Source organism: Zootoca vivipara, chromosome 3 (assembly GCF_963506605.1).
Source record: "Zootoca vivipara chromosome 3, rZooViv1.1, whole genome shotgun sequence".
NCBI lineage: Eukaryota > Metazoa > Chordata > Lepidosauria > Squamata > Lacertidae > Zootoca > Zootoca vivipara.
This window is the reverse complement of record NC_083278.1, coordinates 76,354,135-76,378,829: the sequence shown is the minus strand read 5'-3', so window position 1 is coordinate 76,378,829 and position 24,695 is coordinate 76,354,135. Positions and strand designations below refer to the sequence as shown.

Here is a 24,695-nt window from a genome sequence, read left to right as displayed (position 1 = left end):
GTAAGTCATAAAAGCCAGTGACTGTGAACCTGAAGGATCAAGATCCGAATTACTGTCTAAGGATTAATTAAGAACTACTGCAGGACTTAGATTATTATTCCTTGAACCCCAGAACAAAGGAAGTCACCAAATCATGTATAATTCGGCATTGCTTTTTAATTTTTTTTTTTTTTGTAATTTGGAATTGTTAACATGGTTTTATTGGATTGTTTAAAATGGAAAATTAATTAAAAATATATTAAAAGAAAAGAAATGAGCCCCTCCCTTAGTGACAGCTGATACCCTGGCCATTGTGGCAAAACACCCCAACTTGTCTCTGCTGCTGCTTCCCATCCACAAAGTGATCTTAGAAGTGATCATCGCAAGAAATTCCAGCCACCTCATATTTGCTTATTTCTGTCCTCCCAATATTGTAGCAATATTTGAAGTGCTGCCCTGGGGTTTCCAAATGAAACTATTCTCCCCACCACCATATAAACAAACAGATTCTTTACTAGCAAAGTCACATAATTAATTCCATTCATGTCATTCCTCTGAACTGGAGTAGGAAGATATGAGTATCCTGCCCCCCCCCCCCCGCCGGAATCTTCAGATAGACTTGGTTCTTCTAATTTTGGTCAGAGGAACTCAGGTAATTTCAGAATTAATCCAAGGTGATCTTTTGAGTGCTCACTTCCCCTGGTGAATGATGTTAATTAGCTCTGGATGGGGATCTTTTCTCAATCTTTATTTCGTTTAATTATTATAATATAGAATATATGTTCTAATGTATACAGAATATACAGTGTAAATTATTACATTAATAAAATTCCCGTTTTCCATTCTGTATCTATCTCATTCTATTATTGTGACTTCCCTCCACAACAGCACAAGATCGATTGATATATCTTGAACTTGTCATTGTGTTATATATATTGGTTACGTTGGCCCTCAGAACAATCTTACAATAATTTTTCCACTCTTTTACGAACTTAGTCCATGCATATCAATAAATTTGTTTTGGAACAATGTCTTATCATATATTCTTCTAAGCGGTTTCATTCCTTCTTAAGTTTTTGATTTGACTGAAGTCTAATGGCTGCTGTCATTTTAGCCAACTCTATGAATTCAAAGCTATGGTTTTCCCAGTAGCGATATATGGAAGTGAGAGGTGGACCATAAAGAAGGCTGATCGCCGAAGAATGGATGATTCTGAATTATGGTGCTGGAGAAGACTATTGAGAGTCCCATGGACTGCAAGAAGATCAAACCTATCCATTCTGAAGGAAATCAGCCCTGAGTGCTCACTGGAAGGACAGATCCTGAAGTTGAGTCTCCAATACTTTGGCCACATCATGAAAAGAGAAGACTCCCTGGAAAAGACCCTGATGTTGGGAAAGATTGAGGGCACTAGGAGAAGGGGACGACAGAGGACGAGATGGTTGGATAGTGTTCTCAAAGCTACTAACATGAGTCTGACCAAACTGCGGGAGGCAGTGGAAGACAGGAGTGCCTGGCGTGCTCTGGTCCATGGGGTCACGAAGTGTCGAACACGACTAAACAACAACAACACTGAGTCAACAGTGTGATGCAGCAGCTAAAAAAGCCAATGCAATTCTGGGCTGCATCAATAGGAGTATAGCATCTAGATCAACGGAAGTAATAGTACCACTGTATTCTGCTCCCTGTGACGGGGTGAGCTCCCGTTGCTCGGTCCCAGCTCCTGCCAACCTAGCAGTTCGAAAGCACGTCAAAATGCAAGTAGATAAATAGGAACCGCTACAGCGGGAAGGTAAACAGCGTTTCTGTGTGCTGCTCTGGTTTTCCAGAAGCGGCTTTGTCATGCTGGCCACATGACCTGGAAGCTATACGCCGGCTCCCTCGGCCAATAATGCGAGATGAGCGCGCAACCCCAGAGTCGGTCACGACTGGACCTAATGGTCAGGGGTCCCTTTACCTTTATTCTGCTCTAGTCAGACCTCACCTGGAGTACTGTGTCCAGTTCTGGGCACCACAGTTCAAGAAGGATACTGACAAGCTGGAATGTGTCCAGAAGAGGGCAACCAAAATGGTCAAAGGTCTGGAAACGATGCCTTATGAGGAATGGTTTAGGGAGCTGGGTATGTTTAGCCTGGAGAAGAGAAGGCTAAGGGGTGATATGATAGCCATGTTCAAATCTATAAAAGGATATCATATAGAGGAGGGAGAAAGGTTGTTTTCTGCTGCTCCAGAGAAGCGGACACGGAACAATGGATTCAAGCTGATTTAGACTGTGCAAAGATACATAGAAAGGTAGGCATGTCTGCTGGGCATTCAGTTTCCAGTCCACTATCTGCACACCTTTCAATATTCATCACCAACTCTGCTCACTCTTAGTCTACCGTGTTTCTCATATTATAAGACACGTCTTATATTTATTTTTTCCTCAAAAAAAAACACACTATGGCTTATTTTCAAGGGATGTCTTATTTTTTCCCTCCTCCTCCTGCCGTGGCCGGCATTGCTGCTGCGCCTATCACTATGTCTTATTTTCGGGGTATGGCTTATATTCCTTGAATGCTTAAAAATCCTGCTATGGCTTATTTTATGCGTATGTCTTAAAATATGAGAAACAGGGTATTGTGGCTCATCAAACTCCTTGTATCACTGCAGAATTATGTCTAACAGTTTCAAAAAAATGTTAGCTCCTCATAAATACACACACTTCAAGAATACGAACTGAGTATGGAGCACAAATGAGGGGAAATATAAAAATACTGCAAGGGACTTTGTAGGATAGAACAATTACATGCACTTAATCCTAATAGGATAAAAGGTTAAGCACAGTATTCCTTGACCCCTTCAGCGACTGACATTCATGCCATATTATTGTTAGCGTTGCATGTTAAGCAAGCAAATTTTCAATCAACTTGTGTTGGCTTTACCACAGACCCAGATGTTAGGCGGACTCCTTTGTTCATAAGGTTCTCATTATTAACTCAAACCAAGCTGAATATTTGACTGAAGGAAAGGACCATATCATTGTTTTCAGATTTCATTCTATGACTTAACTGAACTACATCTGCCAGCTTTAGAAATACCAAGTACTTCTTGGCGCCAGTACTGGCGCCTCAATCTGTGACTACCAGCCTAAATGCTTCAGCTTGAGGAAGTTCAGTAACCATGAAAATAACTTAGCAAAAGCTTAAGTTGTGATTAAAAGTTACTCAGAAATTGATGGTGCACACCAACATTTGTCCTGTGCATAATTTATTCCACAAAATAGAGAAAATGGAATTCACAATTAAAACAGGTAGGCTAGAAAAGTCAGAAAGATGTTTTCATGATTTATGAAGTCTGCAATATACTTGAAACCATATTTATTTAATAGGTAAGCTGGCACTATACAGCTCCATTCCATCTGCTTTAAATCTATTATAAGGACTTAGGAGGCATGAAGAACACTGCAAGTATAAATATAGCTCCACTTTTCACCTTTTTCCAAAGCCATCCTTTAATGTAAATAGGGAAGGAGGAATTACAGCCACCCCAAAAGATGTCTCTTGATATAAAACTTTCAAGGTTGTGCTACCAGTAAGTCTTCAGAAAGTATTATTGCAAAACACAATGTACTTTATAAGGAAAATGAGAATTTGAGTTTTAAAAAAGAAAAGTGCTCTAACTATAAGACACCAAGTGTTTAAACTGCAGTTTCTTGTAAACTGGAATCAACGCTTTTTTTCTAAACAGGCAGGAGAGAAGAGTATTCAGCATTCTAGAAACCTCTGCATAGCCTAAGCTTTCATTCAGTTCATTGAGGTCCACATAGGAAACATATGAGACCTTAGATTTCAATTTCAGGGTGTGGGCTGAAACAGTATTCAGTCAGTTCTCCATATTTTTACTGACAGACAGCAGAGGTATCATTCACAAAGAACGCTGGCCAGGATTTTCAATAGGAAAAGATAAAGCCACTTCATGGAATAAAATCTATGTAATAAAACTTTGTTTCATTTACCGTGCTGTATATCTTTCATGTCTAAATGAAGACTGGACATTAATATCCCAACTGCTTGCGATCTTTTGTTGCTTAATAACTTGACAACCTGCCAAAGAAAAGAAAATGTGGTTACTTCCCAGCAAGTTGTTATTTCATGCCATAAATCATAAACCCAGTACCCACAAACTATATTTTACTTGTTAAAGAGATCCAAACTGTTTGATAAAATTACTGTAAATGATTAAATTCAAAGTACAGTGGATCCTTCGGATACAAATTAAATTTGTTCCAGGGGTCCGCCCTCAACCCAAAAAGTCCGTAGGCAGAGGCGGCGCTTCTGCGCATGCACACGCAATGAAACCAGGAAGTATACACTTCCAGGTTTGCCATGTTCGTAGTTGAAATTTGAAATTTGAAAGTTGAAAGTTACGTATGCAGAGTTGCTGAATTGGAACTCATTACCAAGCTTAAAACCATGGAGCCACCTGGGATGAACAAAGACATAGGATTCTTATCTCATTATGCATGATCAAGCTTTCTTTAGCGCCTCAGCCCTTGCATTTTCCCCACAGGATCAACTGCAGTCATCAGCAGTCGTTAACAGCCATCAACAGGTTTACCACTCCTACCAGCCCATCACCCATTCCCACCCCCCCACCCTCTGTATATACATAAGGGTCTGGCTCTTCTGGTTCAAGTGTATCTGAAGAAGTGTGCATGCACACGAAAGCTCATACCAAAATAAAAACTTAGTTGGTCTTTAAGGTGCTACTGAAGGAATTTTTTTATTTTGCTTCGACTTAGACCAACACGGCTACCTACCTGTAACTAGAGGGTCCACTGTATTCCTCACACCTTTTCAGCCTTTGCAAGGAGGAATCTTGCCCCACCCCGCCAACCCAGAAGCATGTGCACTTTTAGCTTCATATTTTCATCCATGTTAGAGCCTTTGTCAAATAGGCTGTCAAATATATTTGATTTTGCTTCCAAAACCACACAACTATTTCCAGATTAGATGTAAGATAAAGCTGTGGGAATATTTCTATAGTTGCATTATTCAACAGTATATAAAAAAAGCAAAATAACCACGCACATATTGGGATGCTCTATGATCAATTCAAGGAAAAACAAAGAAACCAATGCAACATTTTAAAAAGCAAGAATAATCACACTGCAGAAGAAAGTTTCTTTGATCTTGGCAGGATAAGAATTAGCAACATATATTCCAGTTTAACACTTCCTTTTCCTATTTTTAGATTAAAAAGTGTAATTTAAAAAAAGAAAGGTAGCTTTAAAGTTATTTAACTCACATTTATTAAAAAATACACACCATAATCCAATGCCGCAGACCTTAATCTATCCAGTAGGTATCAGAAAGACTCTTTGGACACATTTTAACCATCAAAATTAAGAAATGTTAGATCCAACAAGTCTTCTTTGGGAAGATTTAAGCATGTGGTTGAAATCAATGTGACAGAACTCTGCTTTGTCAGGCATAAGAGGTAGGTGTATATAAAACTATTTTGTGTAACTTGAAGTACAGAGTCTAAAAAAGAATATATGCACATTAATAATATGCTGGCTAAGAGAAAAAGCTGACACAAGGGAATGTGAAGTCAGGCCTAAAGGCTGAATTGGCAGTGGGAGATTCATGATTGGATTTCCTGGGTCTTTTCTTTTAAGGTATATGCAGCCATGGGAATGGATGTGGGGATGCAGATCAGTATTGTACACATAAAGAATTTAATCCTTTTCTTTTGCTAGTAACTTTGAGCAGGGTGCAAGGTGGAGAAGCTATTTCAACTACTGTAAAGTAAAGGTAAAGGGACCCCTGACCATTAGGTCCAGTCGTGACCGACTCTGGGGTTGCGCGCTCATCTTGCATTATTGGCCAAGGGAGCCGGCATATAGCTTCCAGGTCATGTGGCCAGCGTGACAAAGCCGCTTCTGGAGAATCAGAGCAGCACACGGAAACGTCGTTTAACTTCCTGCTGTAGCGGTTCCTAATTATCTAATTGCATTTTGACGTGCTTTCGAACTGCTAGGTTGGCAGGAGCTGGGACCGAGCAACGGGAGCTCACCCCGTCACAGGAATTCGAACCGCTGACCTTCTGATCGGCAAGCCCTAGGCTCAGTGGTTTAACCCACAGTGCCACCTGGGTCCCCTTCAATTACTGTATAGGACTGCAAATAAAACATTTTAAGTGTGTTTTAAGTGCAATATATAATGTGACACTAGATGGTGAGCATTTTCAAAATAGTTTTTATATGTGTGTTGATTCCACCCAGGAATCCACACTGAGGTTTCTGTGGCTATGTCTGCCTTTTAAAAATATGGAGATGATCCAGTCACAAACACTCACAGTTTTACCCTAAGGGCCAAACTAGTATGAATGCAATAAATACACAGGTTTTAATTTATTTTTAACATTTTTTTAAAAAACAGCAGCTGAAGTGGATCCATCTCAGGTGCTGGATTGCTGAGAGTGTAGAGGGAGAGTTTAAACTGTTCTACCCCCCACTGTCAACCTGAGAAAAATCATTTCCCCTCCCCTTACATTGAGAAGGAAGTCTTCATTGGTGCCAATGAAGATCTTACCTAATGAAAACAGCAGCTTTAGGACAGGAAGATTTTCATCAGCAGGGGCAGCCTGTACCATGTCACCACCTGAGGCGAAACAGGAATGTGCCACTCCCCACTCCCCACCCATTGTGCCTCCCCCAAACTTCTGCTGCCACCAGAATCCTCCCCACTCACAGAAATTGGCAAGAACCAGGACGCTCTTCAAGGCACTGCCACTCATCTTCTCTGCCTCAGAGTGGCAGGGAAGACGAGCAGCGGCACTACAAAATGCTTCCCTCTTGCCAGAGAGAGGGGAGCGTTCCGGCAGTGGTGTAAGTGGCAGGGTGTGGCCTCTTGTGCTTCTGTCACCTGAGGCGGGTACTTCACCCCACCTCATTGATGGGCCAGCTCTGTTCACCAGGACTGTGGCAGAGGGCAGGAGTTAAGACTTTCCCTCGCTACTCCCTGAAGATCTGATACTGCTCAAGCTCCCCAAGGCTGGTATTTATACTTAGAAAGAAAGAAAAAGAGCACAGATTTTTAGAAGACATCTGAAGGCAGCCCTGTTTAGGGAGGCTTTTAATGTTTAATAGATTATTTTATTTCATTTTTCTGTTGTAAGCCGCCCAGAGTGGCTGGGGAAACCCAGCCAGATGGGTGGGGTATAAATAAATTATTATTATTATTATTATTATTATTATTATTATTATTATTATTATTACATCCATGACTTGAGTCCCCCTGAAATTTACTGTTCAACAGTCAGTAAATTCTCAGCTTCCAAGCGGCACAATGTTGGTGCCCCTTGGTCAGACAAAATGCTGACCATAAACCAAAGTCAGGTAAATTAATCTGCGAATGAAGTGCATATTGCTGCACACAGCTGAAGCAATTCCAGCTTTGCTCCTCTACCCTTGAGGGGGAAACCAACCACAGAATGGCTGATTTAGCATTATATTAAAACCAGTGCTTGTGGTTTATTTCTCCCACACTAGGAGTGGGGAACCTCCAGTCCACAGGCCTAGTTTAGCCTGCCAGGCATCAAGATTTGGCCTGCAGACTTAGATGATCCAGTTTCCCAGCCCTGTCCTAAACAAACCACAACTGGGAAGCCAAGGTTTGTTCCTCAGCAAAAATGCTGGAGAATCACACTTTTGCAAATATTAACATTCAATTTTGCCTCTAGATTTCACCTCAAAACATTTTCTTTCAAGTACTTAGAAAAATAACGGGATTGTTTGTTGGGATTTTAAAATCTTTAGTAACGTGTCTATTTGTTGAAAGTGACATACTTCTCAATTCAATGCTATAGTTGCATGGGACTATTCACAACACCATATTCATAAAATGCTTTCTGGAAGAAGAAGAAAAAAGAGAGAGCAGGCAACTGTTAAGAGATACTGAGATCGGGTAGTTGGAAACCCCCTTAATGCCAACATCATTAGAGAAATGCTAAATTATAATCTCATTTGTTGGGTAAGTGCTTTTTTGTGAATTGCCTTTAGATAATGAATTGTGAATATGTTGCACAAAATCTTTGTCTAGGAGGTAGAAGATGCTGACCAACACAGGAGATCACCCACTTACAGGAAATGAATTCACAGACAAGACATTTCTAACATTTAAATGGTGCAGCCAACCATGACTAAACAAGTACCAAAAGGAGTTGTAAGCAGCAGCGTAACAATGACTTTTTCCATTAAGAGTTCAAAAGCTGTGTTAAGTGAGTGAATGTTATGCTGTGTCTGGTGTCTATTATAATGCTTATGATATCCACAGAAGACTTAATTGTGTGGGTGTGGATGCATGTGTCATCCTAGAGATGCTACCATTTGATTTCAAAAATTCCTGCATGCTGGGGGGGGGTACATCCTACGCAGGAACCTGCAGGCAATGAGAAACAATCACACCAGCATTTGAGAGCCAAGTCATTGATTGGCAGTTTGACTGAGTTTAGTATTTTACATCTACGTAAATGCATGTATGCAGGAGCACAAGCTGCGAAGTGAAGCCAACAACCGTGATATGCTGCTCCATGTGATGAAGGGGTCTGAGAGTTTCTGCGGAGCTTGAAAACTGGGGTGCCTTGTGGTACTTGAAGAAACAGGCACAGGTAAAGAGAATATATTAAAACAGATATGTCAGAAACATGCAAGTGGAAGTGGGAAAAGTCCTTGGCAGATCTATCTGGGCCCATTCAGTCTACAAAAACAAGATAAAAGCACACACATGTACTAACCAAATACTATTGTCAGAAGAAAACTGGGATAGAATGACCAAAAATCTGATATACAACAAGGCTTCCTCTTAGAATAGCAATATAATTATTACTTGACAAGCAAAGATAAGACACTCTGCTGTTGCGTCATTATATAAACCATAGTTAAGCTTAGCTATGGTTTAAAGGTGAATATGCAGTGTGCAAATACATAGGGTGAAAATCCCAGGCACTTTGTCCCCTCCCTGCTCCTGCCATGTGTCACATCCAAATCTGGGCTCATGGCTGGTATCTCTTCAACAAAGCCCAAACCATAGAGTTGCGTCTGGCAATACAGTGGCAACAGGAATAGAAGAAAAATGAACCAGGGATAGGAAGCCTCAGGTTTGGTGGCAAAATGTGGTCCTCTTTATCTAATCCTCAGGACTCTCCCTCGACTGTGACGCCTCCTCATGTCAGCCCCCTCTTCCTAGGCCACATCTCTCACCATCCCCGCTTCACACCCTTCATGAGTGCTTTTTCCTGACTGAAGGATGGAGAGAGAGAGAGAGAGGTGTGTGTGTGTGTGTCTGTGCATAGAAACCTCCGGTTTTGGGTTTACAAAAGTAAGCATCAACATCCATTGTTCCACCCACTTTTTGCCTCTGGCCCTGCCCACCACTGGCATGCTGCCCTTGAAAGGTTCCCCAAGGCAGAGTGTGGGCCTCAGGCTAAAAGAGATTTCCACTCCCTGGTTTGGAATGAAGTGCAAGCCAGGCGAGTCTCTTCCTTTTATGTATCTGTCACAGCTGCATCTGTCCAACACCTACGCAGGAAAAGCAAATAGTATCCCCGACCCCCAAGTTAAAGTGCATAGTACTCAAGACCGAGTTATTTTGGTACTTGAGACAAAAAGATCCCACAAATGCCTTTATGACAATACCTTTATGACAATAAAGATACAATAGCAACACATTGAATAGCTAACATATTGTGCCCTTTCATGATACACCAAATTAGCTGCCTGGGATGACTCACTCTGTCTAATGGTAGGGCCAGCCCTGGTTTTCATCCAGATGTGACGGTGTAATGATAGTTGGGGATCAATTTTTTAAAAACCTGTATGTTTATTTCTAGTTTGGTGCCCACCAAGGTCCATAAATCTAATGAATAGGGAACTTGTGCAATTGCCTTTATTTGGTCACCAGCACATATAAAGTTAAATGTTCACCAAAATAAAAATACAGTAAATGCTGAATGAATTCAATAGTATCATATTCCCTCCAGCACGGTGGCTGCAACAATACATGGCTAATTCACAAAATATGAATATTAGCATAAAGGCCTAAAGCAGTTCCCACAATTAGAAATAAAATAAACCCATTAACTGCAGCCATGTAAGCCTACAGGGTACAGACTAGTGACGCCATTAAGCAGAGAAACTACAAAAGTTTGCTAATCAAATCTCTAAGAGATCAAACAATTTCAGACACAATAGAAATCTCCCCTTTTTTTAGTTTAGAATTTGGAACTGCACTTTAAAAACAACATTTAAAAATATAAAGGAAGCTAACGATACTATCAGCATGCTAAAGTCTATGACCAAGTTCCTAACTGTTGAGTAGCCTGTATTGTTGATCAGTAAACAGTGACATGCCAAATTTGTTCCTGTATAGATAACACAAGCAAAAAGAGTCAGATATTTAATGAAAGGCAATGCAATACAGATGTCAGATAGTTAAATACTTGGAGCAAAAGAAAAAGAAAAAAGAAAACCCCCTTCCCGCAAAATAGTATCTACCTCATGCAGAATTTGTTTTGCAAAAGTTCTACTTTCTGGAACAAATTTAATTGCTGATATTAACAATGTCTCAAAGTTGTTACTCATTACAACTGGCCAAATTACTAGTTGACACTAGTAAAATGAGCCAGAGGTTTTCAACTCAACAGTACAATAGTAATTACTAAATGACAAATGTAATGTCTCTTTTTAAGATTGTAAAACTAGGCCAAGTAGGTATTACTTAGCTATGGCAGCTCTTCTCCCAGATGTTAATCCCATAGTGGTAACAGAAGAAAATGCAATAGAAATGCCATGTGACTTCCCATGCAGATTAGAAATGGTGCCAAGAATGAAATGGTGCCAAGAATGAATGTTATAGTACTAAAGGCATTTTTCTTTCAGTGATTATGCAAGGTGTCATGGACTGGTTTATTTTGATTTTGGACCTGGTGCTTTTACCTCTATAAATTAGAACTTTTCTTCTAGGAGAAAAGAGTGTAATTCTCAAATAACAGAATTTTAGTATTCCTACGGTATAAATGCAACTAAAATATAGGCCTAAAAATAACAGAGAGCACATAGCTGGAGCTGGAGCTTTCAAAAGCTTTGAAGAGACACTACCTAAACATCAGAAAAAACTTTCAGACAGTAAGAGCTGTTTGACAGTGGAACAGTCAGTGGCATCACAACGGTGCCATGTCTCCAGGGGTGAACACTGTCCCCTCCTATCTGCAGTTTTAATGATCAGGTGCCATCTGTGAAACATGTGCTCCCTCTTCCACCCTTTTCGAAACAAATTTCCTCCTAAAGTTTAAGAAAAGCTTTGGCCCAACTTGAACACTGAAAACTCTGATCAGGGTTTAAACTATTTGAAAAAAAAGGAAGCTTGTTGCTGGAAATTCCTCTTCTCTTGTCTCACAGGGCACTCCAAGGCCCTGAATGTTAGCCCCACAGAACTCTTTGTCTTTCTCTCTCACTATTACTATTTATTGGCAGGGACAGTCTGAGATGGCTGAAGGGCCTTCGGCATCATGATTTGGCCTTGGCTGCTGGCCAGAGGAAGGCGTTAACCCAGAGGTCTTGGAATGCCCTCTGGGAGTCATTAGAGAAGAAACCTAAATGTTGATTTCTGATCCTCCTCATCCTCCTTATTTATTATATTTATATAAACAGGAACCCTGATTAAACAGGAACCCTGTTACAGTTGCTTCCAAAGTTTGGGGAGAGGGGGAGTAGAAATCGTATAGTAAGATGGCAGCCTCCTGGTCTCTTCATGAAGGTTTAAGAGACAGCCATACTTTCCCTCTTCCTACTTTTTAAAGGCCTACTTTTCACAAAGCTAGTGCTTTGATTGTATGGAGTCCCAACATGTGAATCGCTGCTGACGTGGAGGAATTCCTTTTCAGGCATCTATGTGGGGGCATGGTTGGGTCAGGGACATGAAGACAGGTATAGTGTCAGCAGCATAGTCCAACTTCTGTACACCCCCCCCCCTTACAGCTAATATCTGGAATGGGGTGAATTATAACAAACGTAAATTTCCAAAACAAATTATATAATTCCTCAATTTTCAGAATCTAGTACTTTCACCCGGTGTGGGGGAAAAGAAGCCATCCAACATATAAGCAGGAGCTTCTGCTCACACAAATGAATGTTCACTGACACATTTAGGTGCCTGTCGACATTCATGACCTGAATTTCTGTAGTCTGAAAGACCTAAAACGCTACAGGAATAAACTTAGAAATGCAATCATCTGTCTCCAACGAGCCAGGACAGTCCTGGTACAGTATTCTGGTCCCTGCCCCAGGTACTATAGGCTACTATACTGTCCCTATTTTTGATTTGTTGGGATCTCTAAATTTTGTGAGCGTGAGTTCCCGGTTTGACATTCTTCAGGGTTCAGTCCCCTTCCCCATGTATATGATAAAATCTCTGCATGGGTGGGGGAAGGGGGGAAATGGCTCTAGACCAGGCACCCCCAAACTTCGGCCCTCCAGATGTTTTGGGCTACAATTCCCATGATCCCTAGCTAACAGGACCAGTGGTCAGGGATGGTGGGAATTGTAGTCCAAAACATCTGGAGGGCTGAAGTTTGGGGATGCCTGCTCTAGACTATCAAACACATATACCGTGTGTAAATTCATACTAACATTTAAGGTTTCATGTAGTGCACAGTGGAGCCTGATGAAGCTCATTTTGAATGACTGATATGAGATTGTGTGACATTTTGTTTTTCTAGCATATCTTTAACAAAAGAACAAACACCTACATGGTTTTTAAAGCAGCACAGGACAAGCTGTTGCAGTGTAAACAAATACAGCAAAAAGCAGACATAGTGGTGCTTTGTGCCATTTGTAATGGGAGCTTAAGAAGTGTTCCTTGCTTGCTATGGGAATGGGGGTGTTATAAGCATGTTCCTATTTTCATCTGTAACATGTTGGAGGGTCTGGAATATATGACCACTGGCTTTAGAAATTCTTTATTTAAAAATAGCATTCCTGCCAGTTGCACTAGGTTTCCAAGCTAGGAAAAGCACATTCTCATTCTCATTTCAATTTTCTTTATTGTTACCCATTGTCCTCTTCTGATGCACTTTCAGCTGCAAAGTGTGTGTAGCTGCACTTCACAACAGAACCTTCCCATCTTATGTCATGACAAACATCTGTTCATTCAATATTCAATATTAAATATAACTTCCACATAACCGACTAATACTGCCTATATCTGTCAGAACGAGAGCCATGTTAAGAAAAATGAAAACACCCCTAGCATAAGTTTCTATTTCCTCTCACTACTCATTCCCCCAATCAATCCTAATATTCTATTTTGTAAATCAAAGTCTTTAAACTGTAAGCAACATTTCATTTTGTTTTTATCATTAGAAGATTCAACTGGCTGGGTGGAACAAATACAATTACATGTGTTGCTTTATAGAACTAATCCCTGTTTAATATATTTACTATAGCTTAATACCCCTTTGTATGACATTGGATGAAAAATTTATCAGATTGTTTAGATTCACATACACAGTAAGATGCAAAAACAATAAATAACACATTCTCCAACTGGAGACAGAACAACAGATTAAACATTTCTTTCATTAGAAAGAATCACAGAATCCTCAGTTTTTAAAAGTGCTGAAGACAAGCGAAGGGATGTTTAAAGTGACCAAAAAGAGAGAGAGCCTATTTTCTTTCTTTCCTGAAATACCACTTTTTGACTACATTTAGCTTATTACTTCATGGAACTAACAGCCTTTTATTTTGTGACAAAATAGGCTCATAGATTTATAAAGAAAGGTGGACCCTTAGAGCTGAGTTTTTAAAAGCCTGATGCAGCACAGAAAAGAAAGCAGTGAGGCCTAAAGCCAGAGCTCTGTGGAACTTGGATGCAAACATGGATGTTTTAGACATTACTGCCCCCACCTGAGCACTGCTGAAAAGTTTTAGTGGCGCTTCCACTCATGAGCGGCAACATTCAAATGCTTTCTATTCCAGGTATGACTGAGCTATGCTCCTTACATAATACTCATAGAACCATCCAATGTGCATGGAAGCTCATGAATGCCAGCACAGCCACTGTTGGGTTATGTCAGCTCTAGCATGCATAAGCTCCACATGGTTGCAGAGTTTCACATAAAGCACCTGCAGAGGGAAGAGCTTTTCAGGAGTCCTTTCACTGGGACAGAGAGAGGGTCTGAACAGAAACTCAAACTGTTGAACTTTAGGAGATATTCATGATGCAAATCCAGCACCCGTGGGCATCGACTTATGCACATGCAACAATAGCAAAGCGACAAAAAGGCAGAACCTTCCTAACAATGTTTGAAGCTCCTATTGTTCTAGGCACATTTTGCGACAGGGAATTTCATTAGTGCAAGTGGTTTCTGAGCTTTGGGCGCAGTACTGCGCCTAAGATTTCAGATTCAAACTGCAGAGTGGAAGGAAAGGAGGCCCCTTTTCAGCCTCCCTGCCTCCAGCTACTCTCTGAAGACTGGAGAAGAGACCCTCTTAAGAATATTAGGGGGGTGGGCAGGGGAAGGACTAGACCATGTGAAAAATGAACATAATGTTTTAGCTGCAGTTCGTTCATTTTCAGCTTTGTAGTGTTATAAAAAAGCATGCTTGGACATTCCGTTGTTACAGCCATAACCTAGGTTTAAGGTACCATTTACCTCCTAGTTTTCATATCTCAGTTTGCGAGACCAGGCACGACAACCCCAGCTCCCACCCAGGGAACGTGGGAAAGGAAATAAAGACTGTGACAATGTTATGGAATTAAAATTAGGCCACAACTTTATTAAACTTTCAAATGTAGGAAGGCCTTGGCTTAGGCCTTGGGCGTGCATCCCTCCCAGCCAGGGAACTGGGGCACATCAGGGTAAATGGGCTATTGGGGGTGCTCTGCATGACGTAATTGTAGGCAGGCAGCCAAGCCCATATCCCCGCAAGCAGGGTAGTTCTAAGTTGGGCGTTACTGCTATACTAATAGAGAAGAGGTGGGGAAAAGTAAGACTTGGTTTCTCCCAACGTCCAGCATCTCTGCAGAGAACTGGCTTGCCACGCACATAGCGCACATAGAATAGTCTTTAAAGAAAAGTGCACGTGAACTACTTTCTGTGAACTACCTACACAGAACTGTATGATCTGGATGCAAAAATTTTATTCAGGCATTTGCAGGGTGAGGTTTCCAAATGGATGAAAACCAAGCAGTTCCTTGCGGACACAGTTTCTGGCTATGGGTACATCCTTGCAAATAGTTTGGTTTTTTTTTTTAAAGTTAGATAATATTCTCCAAAGAATTGAAATCACTTAGATCTGCAAGAGCCAATTGTTCAACAACAGTTGTGTTCCTACGGAAGCAGTTACTTATGAAGGATGAAACAAATGACTATGGACATTAATTAGGCTTCCATCTATATACAACAAGTTCAGTTTGTCAAACTGTGGCCAATTTATAAATCCCTTTCTTGCAATGTTATCCAGGACTGGGGTGGATGAAGAATGTAAGGTCATTGTGATAAGCCATCGTATAAACAGCACTCACAGAAGAGTTAATATTGCCAAACTATTAAAATGAAGGTGATGTTTTAAAAAGCTATGTGGACGCAACATCCTTGTTGAATTAATATGCTGCTTCAGTTAGGGCTCCTTAGATTGCAAATGATTATGCGATTTAGAATAATTATGCTAGCATTAAATCTTACTGATTTCAATGGAACTTCAAGTACAAGTGTCTATATACAGAATCATAGCCTTAACTTTCACTACAGTTCTCCTCTCATAAACATTTATTTAGCTTGAGGAGAAAGTCCCACTTTATACTTAGAAGACAAAATCATAACTAGGAAATGGTCCAGAAAACTATGGCTAGGTAAAGAAAAACAAAAGTTCACCAATATAAGGATGTGGGTAAGAGAGTAAGCACAAGCGCTTTTGATTTTATAGTAGGTGCAACTCACTAAGCGGAGTCAACAATGTGATGTAACATTACGGAAGGCCATAGACTTTTAAGTTACATTAAAAGTAGCATTTGTTCAGCACTGTTTGTGATCACCAAAGTTATTATTATTGTTATTTCAGACATTTCTACACCAATTCATTATTTGCACTTTCAAGGGGTCTACTAAAAACAACCCCTCCCTATAAAACAATTTAAAAAATTCATAACACTAAACGTTGCCTTAAAATGTTAAAAGTCATAATCATCTGCCTGTAGTTCAACAGCTTGAACCTGGCTTGGTAACATATGGGTAGGAAGTGCATGCTTTTAAGCACCAGAGTCATGAGTTGGCAATAGTCTGTCCCCATCAACAGACTAGTTGCATCATTTTGCACCAACTGGAGGTTCTGGATCAGGCTCAGGGGTAGCCCCACATAGGTTGCATTGAAATAATTAAGTTTAGAGGTTGCTAATGCATGGAACACCATAGTCAGGACATCCATATCCCATTACGGCTGCAGTTGGCACACCAGCTATAGTTGCTAATGGGTACTCTAGTTTGTCATCGTTACCACTATTAATTGATACATGATGAGCATCAATTGTCCTGTTACAGTAATGATCAGGCCTGGATGTGCATAAGGTACTGCAAGCATATTTTCTGTGACTGGATCTGTACATACAGCACTTGTACCACATGTGGGTCTCAAAGGGAGTCCTAGTTAGGGAGGGGTCAAAGGTGGTAACAGTGATAAACCTCAGAAGTATATGTAGACAAAGGCAGAATCCTGCTACAGGAATGTGATATCTGCATTTCGGCCAGTGTGCACACGATCAGTTTCAAGATTATTATAAGTGGTTGAAATTGCATGCAACACTAAGCCAATCTTAATAAGCAATGATATGCAGGAGCTGCACAGATCCCCTTTGCAGCAGCTTCACTCCTCTCTTGATGATGCAAGCAGATGAACAAGCTGGATTGAGCACTTAATCATAGCTTCCCATTACATGTGAGCCCATAAAATAAGGCTGATGATTCCAAACAAGCCAGGATATTAAGCCAACTTGAAATCATTTTCTGGTTTGTTTTGAAGCCATTAAACGGTTTCCAGGTTCACATATAATGAGAAGCTATGGTGCTGTGATGAATCCTGGATTGTTAAACTGTTCATGTGAAGGGAAGAGCGGAGTGGCTGCAAAAAGTCTGTATGCACCAACGTGCAACATATTCTGGCTTATTTTTTCCCTTCTCCAAAAGTGCAGATAAATGCCTCGGGGCTTTGGTGTCCCTAAAATTATGTTACCTACTGTATCTGATGTTCCAGGAAACTGATTTTAATATGTGTTGCTTGGAATCACTAATGCAAAGATTGCTTATTTGGCCACAGTGACACACACCTTAGTTTCTATTTTTAGCTGTTTGCTGCTTTGAGTCCCTTTCAGGGAGAAGGGCAGGATATCAATAAACAGCAACAACACTCAGGTCCTGCTTGTGGGCACTGGGTTGGCCCACTCAAGTCCTGCACCTGTCGCACTGGGTTGGCCACTGTGAGAATAGGATATTGGGCTAGGTACCCTTTTGGTCTGATCCAGCAGGGTTATGCAATATATGTATGGCTATTCTGAATTTTGGATTTGTGGGCAGCTACTGCAGCTTTTCTTTTGGCACAGCAAACTGTTTATAACTGTTTATATACGAATTGCATATTTTGTATTTTTAAAATAGTTATACAACACTTTGAAATATGTTTCAAGCAGTATAGAAATGGTATAGGATAATAATAATAAAAATTGTTGACCTCCACTACCTTTGAAAATACTGCTTAATGGAACAGAAAATACTGCTTAAATGGAACAGGAAATTGGGTGGTATTCTATTAAATGTCCCATCAGCAGAAAAATTACCTCTAGTACACAACAGAATTTCCACCGCTCTCTTCATCCCTTGTGTGCCCAAACTCACCCTAGATTTGCTCAGGAGGGTTGGGAAGACCCCTAGAACAGACTTATTCTGTTCTGCAGGGGTGGGTGGTGGGTGGGAAAGTCCTATTGTGCTAGCAGTAATCTTTGTCCTGACAGGACCATGACTTAGTGCTATGTTGAATACAACCAATATACAATACTTTACTCATGCAATCATTTTAATACCTTGAATTCAGCTATTTCTGCTAGATTTGTTAGCTAGTTTATTAAAAGCATACATATCCCATCTTTCTGTCTCAGTATGAGGCACTCAAGCATGGTCACAAGTATCCTAGCCCTAAACTATTTTTAGGGCTTTAACAGGGCAGCACAAAATCCTCTCCCCTACCCTTGCCAGAACTTTTAACCAAAATGAGGAAGGAATTCATGGCCATTCTGAGATTGTGGCAAATGTTGTCTGTATTTCGGGTATTGTATTGCTAACAGATTCCACTGTGAGGTGGGTCTGAGGCCTGGCTTCTCTTTAAAAATTCTGTCTTCAACGCTAGACTTTACAAGCAAAGTATGCCAAGCCACGAGTTGTTGTTCTTTATAAGAAAAGAAGCCAGCCCTTTGTCCACCTTAGAAAGGAAATAGTATGTACTAAACTCCCCAACCTAAACACCCACTTTCCCCCTTGAACTTTGGGAAGTTTAACACACACCCTGGAAGACCCTTGAATATGTTTAAATGGTTCCCTAAGAGTCGGACACGACTAAACAACTAAACAACAACAACATTATCATTTGGTCCAACCCTCCTGTAAAGGTGTGACTACAACTTCAAGCTGAACCCAGAAACAAGCAAGCAAGACAACAAAACCATTCCACAGAAGATTGTACAATAATGGAGTGACCTATTCTGAATAAATTACTCTAGTCAGAAAGCTTAATGGCTGAATTAAGCATCAGCTGAAGTTCTTTAAAGGCAGGCCCAAGTTAATATATTTTACACAATTTAAACATGTACATTCAAGACAATGGAAAAAGTATGATTGGTGCTCATCTAAAATGCACTGGCATAATGGGGTCACTTGGTCTACCCTGGTCACGAGGCAGGAGAAGAAACTTTTTGGGAAAGTGCCTGGCTCCAGAAGGGGGCTATCAGTATGACATAGCCTTGTTTTTACCAGATCTTTCGGAGAACCCTTGGGAGAACTGCAATTGGTTCTAGTGTATCTGAAGAAGTGTGCATGCACACGAAAGCTCATACCAAAATATAAACTTAGTTGGTCTTTAAGGTGCTACTGAAGGAATTTTTTTATTTTGCAATTGGTGGGAATGCATAATGCAGACCTGATGGCCAAGGAAACATTGGGACATCTCATCCTTCTGTGTGTGGGTTGTAGAAACAGGAGAGGTCTACCAAAAATGGACTACACTGACTGTGAAGTTGACTGACGACCTGCCGGTGCAGTGTCCATTTGCCTGGATCCAGTGTGATGCAGCTCAACCAGTCCACCTGGGTATTGGATTTCTCTGAGATGTATTCCATGGAGAGGCTCAGGAGGTGGCGTTCTACCCAGTTCATGAGTGGGCCGGCTCTTGCTGGAGGTCAAGAGATCTGGTGCCAATTGATATACGATTTCACACTGATGCTGTCAGACCACAGAAGGCTGTGGAGAGACTGGTGTTGTAGAGGGAAGTGTTGTATGTCTAACTGGGACACCCAGAGTTCTAGCCAGTTGATGCCGTTTTGTGCTTCTGACGGGAACTACTTTGCCTGGATTGAGAGATTGACTTATTGTCTTGTGTAGATCCTGGAAGGGAGTGTCTTTCCTGCAGTTGGCATCTCTGCTCCACTATTTCATGGCTGCTTTGATTCTTATAGACACCTTGATATGCCGATGTCTGTTATGAGTGATCACCCACTGGTATGGTAGGAAAGTCTAATGAAGGCTCCTGGCACGATGTTTGGCCCATGGAGTGATCTGCACAACCTGAGAATTTGAGCCATCATCTTGATAGCCATCTTCTTTGAGGCAATGAGGAGCTCCTGGGGAGGGAAAAGATTTGAGTGGATGCTGCCTCTTGAAACCCCAAGAAATCCTCCTTCTCCGAGGATGAGAGTGAAAAGCATGTGCATGATCAGGCTGATTAATATCAGATTCAGCCCCATTAGGGGAGATGAGGAGAACCTTTTTCTCTGTTAGAGAACGCATGGGCTGGTTGCTTAAAGAATTGGGAGGCTCTGGTCTGATCATGTCTCTTAATAGGTGCACTCTCATTATATCTTTATCTCTTTGCTGTTTCTGGTTTTTGACTGCAGGCAGTGCCAGAGAGCTATCCAAATGTGTTTCTTTCTTTTAAGCCTTGCAAGCTACCAGGATGCCTCGTGAGCACGGTGGAATGATAGCCCAATCCTGTGACCCCATCATGCCAAGAAGAGATCTTGCAAGCACACGTATTTCTGTATAGAGCTCAAGATTATACAATGCAACATTTTATGTTTGATAAAAAGATCCAAAGACCCAATCTCAAGCATTTCAAGATTTTTTAACATTTTTTTTTAAATATATTTTTATTAATTTTCCAATTAAAACCAATTATATCACATTCGTTATTTCAAATTATACACATATATATCAATCAAATCGAATATTATGCCAAATCATCTAAAAAAATTTTTTTTAACATTTAAATATGATGCTATTGTTGTTCCTTTAGTCCTGTTATATCTGAAAAATCAATAATATGATATTATTTTAAGTGTTGTTTTTTTAAGGTGGCATGGCTGGGAAAAGTCTTTTCTGAAAAACCTTAGTCAACTGCTGCCATCAGAGTTTACAGTACTGGATTAGGTGGACCAATGACCTGTAAGGTAGCTCCATATATTCATATTCTTTAATTGAATTCTGTTGGATTCTAGATGTGCTTTGCAGAAAACATGTCCTTTTGCAGACCTTTAAGGGTATCCAGTTCAAATATATATATTAACAAAACATACTATTATCTTATTGTTAGCTATAATGAAGTGCTTTCCATTACAAAGAAAACAAACATTGCCCGACATTAAAAACCACAACCACTAATATTTCACCACAACTGCTGCCTGCCTATTTAACCACCTTTTGCCAAACCCAACCCAGTAGCCATTATTTTATTGTTTGCAGAGGTTTGTTTTGCTAAATCTCATGATATGTTTTTGGGGTTTTTCCTTCAAAAAAAGGTCAAACTTAACAGCTTACACAACCATCTACTTGAATACACAGCTATCCCATCATATATGGTCTGGCAAGATCTTCAGTGGAAGACAACAGGGGTTAGAACAGTTTTTCCTCAAACCATACAGCTACTCAAAATAATATATTTAAGAAATCTGGGAAACAACACAGACTTCTGTATAACTGATACTCAGTATAAGGTATGCAGATCAACAAAGCCATGTCAAATGTTTGGTTGATGAAGAAGATATCAAATGGATGCTCATAACAGATTGAATTTCATCATGAAAAACAGCCTTGTTTTGAAATACTATATTCTGATACCTACTGTTGGCTCTTCTGCTATTGGAAAAAAGTTTTTTCAGTTGAACATGCTGAAATGAAAATAAAAATCCTTATAATTTGGGTTCGTAACGCTAACTCTAACTGGAAAAAGCACCAGTACTATAATCCAAGAAGATGTCAAAATAATTACCGTATTTACTTGAGTCTAATGTGCACATTTTTTTGCCAAATTACGTTGCAGAAATTAGGGTGCACATTAGATTTGATGCCACATTTACATTTCCCAGCAAATACTTTTTTTGTTTCAAGGTGAGTGGGAGTTCATAGCATGCATTAGTTGACTACAGTGCCCTGTTAGTTGCAGTTTACCTAGACCATCGCATGTTATGCAAAGAACAATAATAACAGGATTTTGTTTCAGATATGATTATTACAAAGTCAAATTATAAGGTCCAGTTTCAGTGCTAACCCAACACTATAGACAAGCGGTCTAGGCTTTCTAGGTTTTAGATGGTCTGTACATAAATGCATGCAAACCAGCCCAGGCTCAACCCTCCAAGGCTCCAGAATGATAAGGTGGCCGACAGGAATATCTTGCACAAACATTTTGAGTGGTATCCATTTTACATATTCTCTAGCACTAAACAAAGCCTGAATGCAATAAATTTCAGTGCTGTTTAATCTGCATAGCCTTTATTTATACATCTATAAATTGTCCCCTTTATTTTATTTAAAAGCAACCCTTCACTCACAAAGTTAGCAAGGCTAAAATTATCTAGCTTCTGAGATTTGTCACATACTATTCTATACAACAGCAAGTCATAATGAATGCTTATCATTTCCACTGATGCCTAACATTGATGACTGAGGCTTAGATTCCACCAAAAAAGGGAGGAATCTCCCCAATTCTCCACATTCCTCCCCCTTCAGTCTAGAATCACAGACTGCTTTTTTGTTGTGCTGGAAGGGATCCTGAGGACCATCTAGTCCAGGCTTCCTCAACATCGGCCCTCCAGATGTTTTGAGACTACAATTCCCTTAATCCCTGACCACTGGTCCTGCTAGTTAGGGATCTTGGGAGTTGTAGGCCAAAAACATCTGGAGGGCCAAGGTTGAGGAAGCCTGATCTAGTCCAACCCCCTGCAATGCAGGAATATGCAGCTTTTCCATACAGGATCAAACCTGCAACCTTGGTGTTATCAGCACCATGCTCTAACCAACTGGGCTATCCTGTCCTTGCCATGTCTTTTTTGTGTCCAGCAGCCTCCACATTTAATTAACTTGCATTTTCTCTGTTCAGGCTACACAATTTATTAATTACTTTCCCCTTTATCCTATCCCTTCACTTCATACAGTGTACATCTTCTCCATGCAGTATATTTAAAGATGTCTGAAGGAAAGAGACTGGACAAATGTAGCACAGGAAAGTGTGTCATGCAGATATACCAACCATGAGCTACCTACAGACAGATCTACTGAACATGCCTCCTCCCTCCTGGCAGATGTGGCCAATGGTTTGTGTGGACAGGTGGAGTCCCCCAAACCCCCAGGTGACCCCCTGAGCGGCATAAAGACGCAAGACAATGTGCTATGGGATTCAAATTGGCCACAACTTTATTAAGATTCAGATGTAGGGAGACCTTGGCTCAGGCATTGGGCATTATCCTTCCCAATCCCCAGCCGGGGGTCTGGGAGGCTTCGGGGTTATCCACATGTATGGGGGTTGGGGCTGGCTCTGGAGAACATATGTTCAAGCAGAGAGAGCCCGTCCCCCCATTAGCCGCCGCTGGAAGGCGGAAGCAATGATGCCTATTGGTATGGTCAACGCTTCCCCCAATACCCTGATCTTGTTGCCGCAAGGGAGTGAGGCCTCCGCCTCATGCCCCTCCCTCTAGGAAAATCGCCAAAGAATTCCGCCCAAGGCCTGACACCACCAAAGTTGTGACATATTGTTACGGGAAAGGCAAAACCTGCCAATGCAGGAAAATTCTTTTCCAGCCATTCAACAGTGGCCTTGACATAGCAGCACCTGTGTACCTGTGGAGAAAATGTTAACCTGCAAAAGAAACTTGAATGATGGTGTGGAGGGTGGGAGAAGCTCTGGAACCAACTGGTGCTTGGAGGTAAGATTCAAATTGTATTGTGTGAGCTGGAAAGTCCCTCCCCTTGGCTTCCGGATTCAGCGCCAGCGTCGATCGGCGGGGTTTCGTCTCGTCTCCGAGACGGCCCGTCTCTGCTAGGAGTGGGGAGGGCAGCGAGAGCAACGCTGCGCCCCTTAGAACCTCGGGAAGGGCGTCCCGAGGGCAATTTGCTCGGCACAGACCCAATCCGGACTCCCCAACTCTTCGGTTAGCTCTAATAAGAGCTCCGGAGCGAGGAGGGTAGAAGTCGCGGGGGCCATTTTGAGCGGCAACGTTATTCTAGCAGGGAGAAGCTTCAAGCCGAAGGCGGAGAGCGCTGGATTCTTCCGAAAATAAAACGATTGGAAAAGACTGTAAGTAACCTCACGATTTGGATTATAAAACAATTTGGTCTGGGAGAGAGGGGAGAAAAAAGGAAGCCACCCCCCCCCACGGCAACAAAGAGACAGTAAATAGAAACCCGAAGCCATAAACAGAAGATTTGTAATTCAAAAGGATCCCTCAAAGGCATCAAAGAGAATATCCCCTTTGATGCAGGGTGAAAAGGGGAGAGAGACTGTGGTTTATGACTGCCCTGCAGCAATGAGGTAAAGCCTAAGAAAAACCTTTCTTTCCCTCGGGAGCCGGCAGCCTAGGCAATTCAGTGAGTTGATCAGGATTTATAAGTCAATTTTTACTTCACTTTGTATTTCTGGACTTTGTGGAATTTCTTTTTTGGCTTAAGTGCTTGTGAAATGTGAGTTCGAACTTTATTGTTAACAAGACTTGAAGAATGCAGCCAGCTTGTTAAAATGGAGTCGAGAAAATAAACTGTGATCATATTCCACCCCACGTGATAAGTTTTGACCTTGGCAGGACTGAAATATGTCAACAAAAAAGTGTTCCCCTGAGTTCCAGCGGTCTGTTTTGACCTTAATGTGGGAAACAAGAATAGAGTTATGTCAAGAGGAGACACGACGACAGGAGTTACAGCAGAAATTTCAGGAGGTGATGGCGGAATATGATTTTCTAGGAGATGAAGCTTTTGACACTGAAAAAGAGCAATGTGAGAATGACAATGATGGGGAAGGAAAAGATGAAGATGAGGACTGTGATGATTCAACACAAAATGAAACACACCATGAAAAAAATGATGACTCTACTCTACAAAAAGTTGGATGGAGTGCCCTGTCTTTGAGGGGGGCACGATTGGTATTATTG

The 24,695-nt window shown here is 41.0% G+C and overlaps 1 protein-coding gene across 1 annotated transcript in view; it reads right to left on the bottom strand.

Moving 5' to 3' along the window:
- FMN2 (formin 2) overlaps positions 1–24,695 on the bottom strand; it is a 166,637-nt gene that overhangs the window by 75,170 nt on the left and 66,772 nt on the right. The window contains exon 8 of the mRNA XM_035108373.2: positions 3,977–4,064. Within this exon, the coding sequence (XP_034964264.2) occupies positions 3,977–4,064 (88 nt within the window). The remainder of the gene's footprint in view (positions 1–3,976; positions 4,065–24,695) is intronic.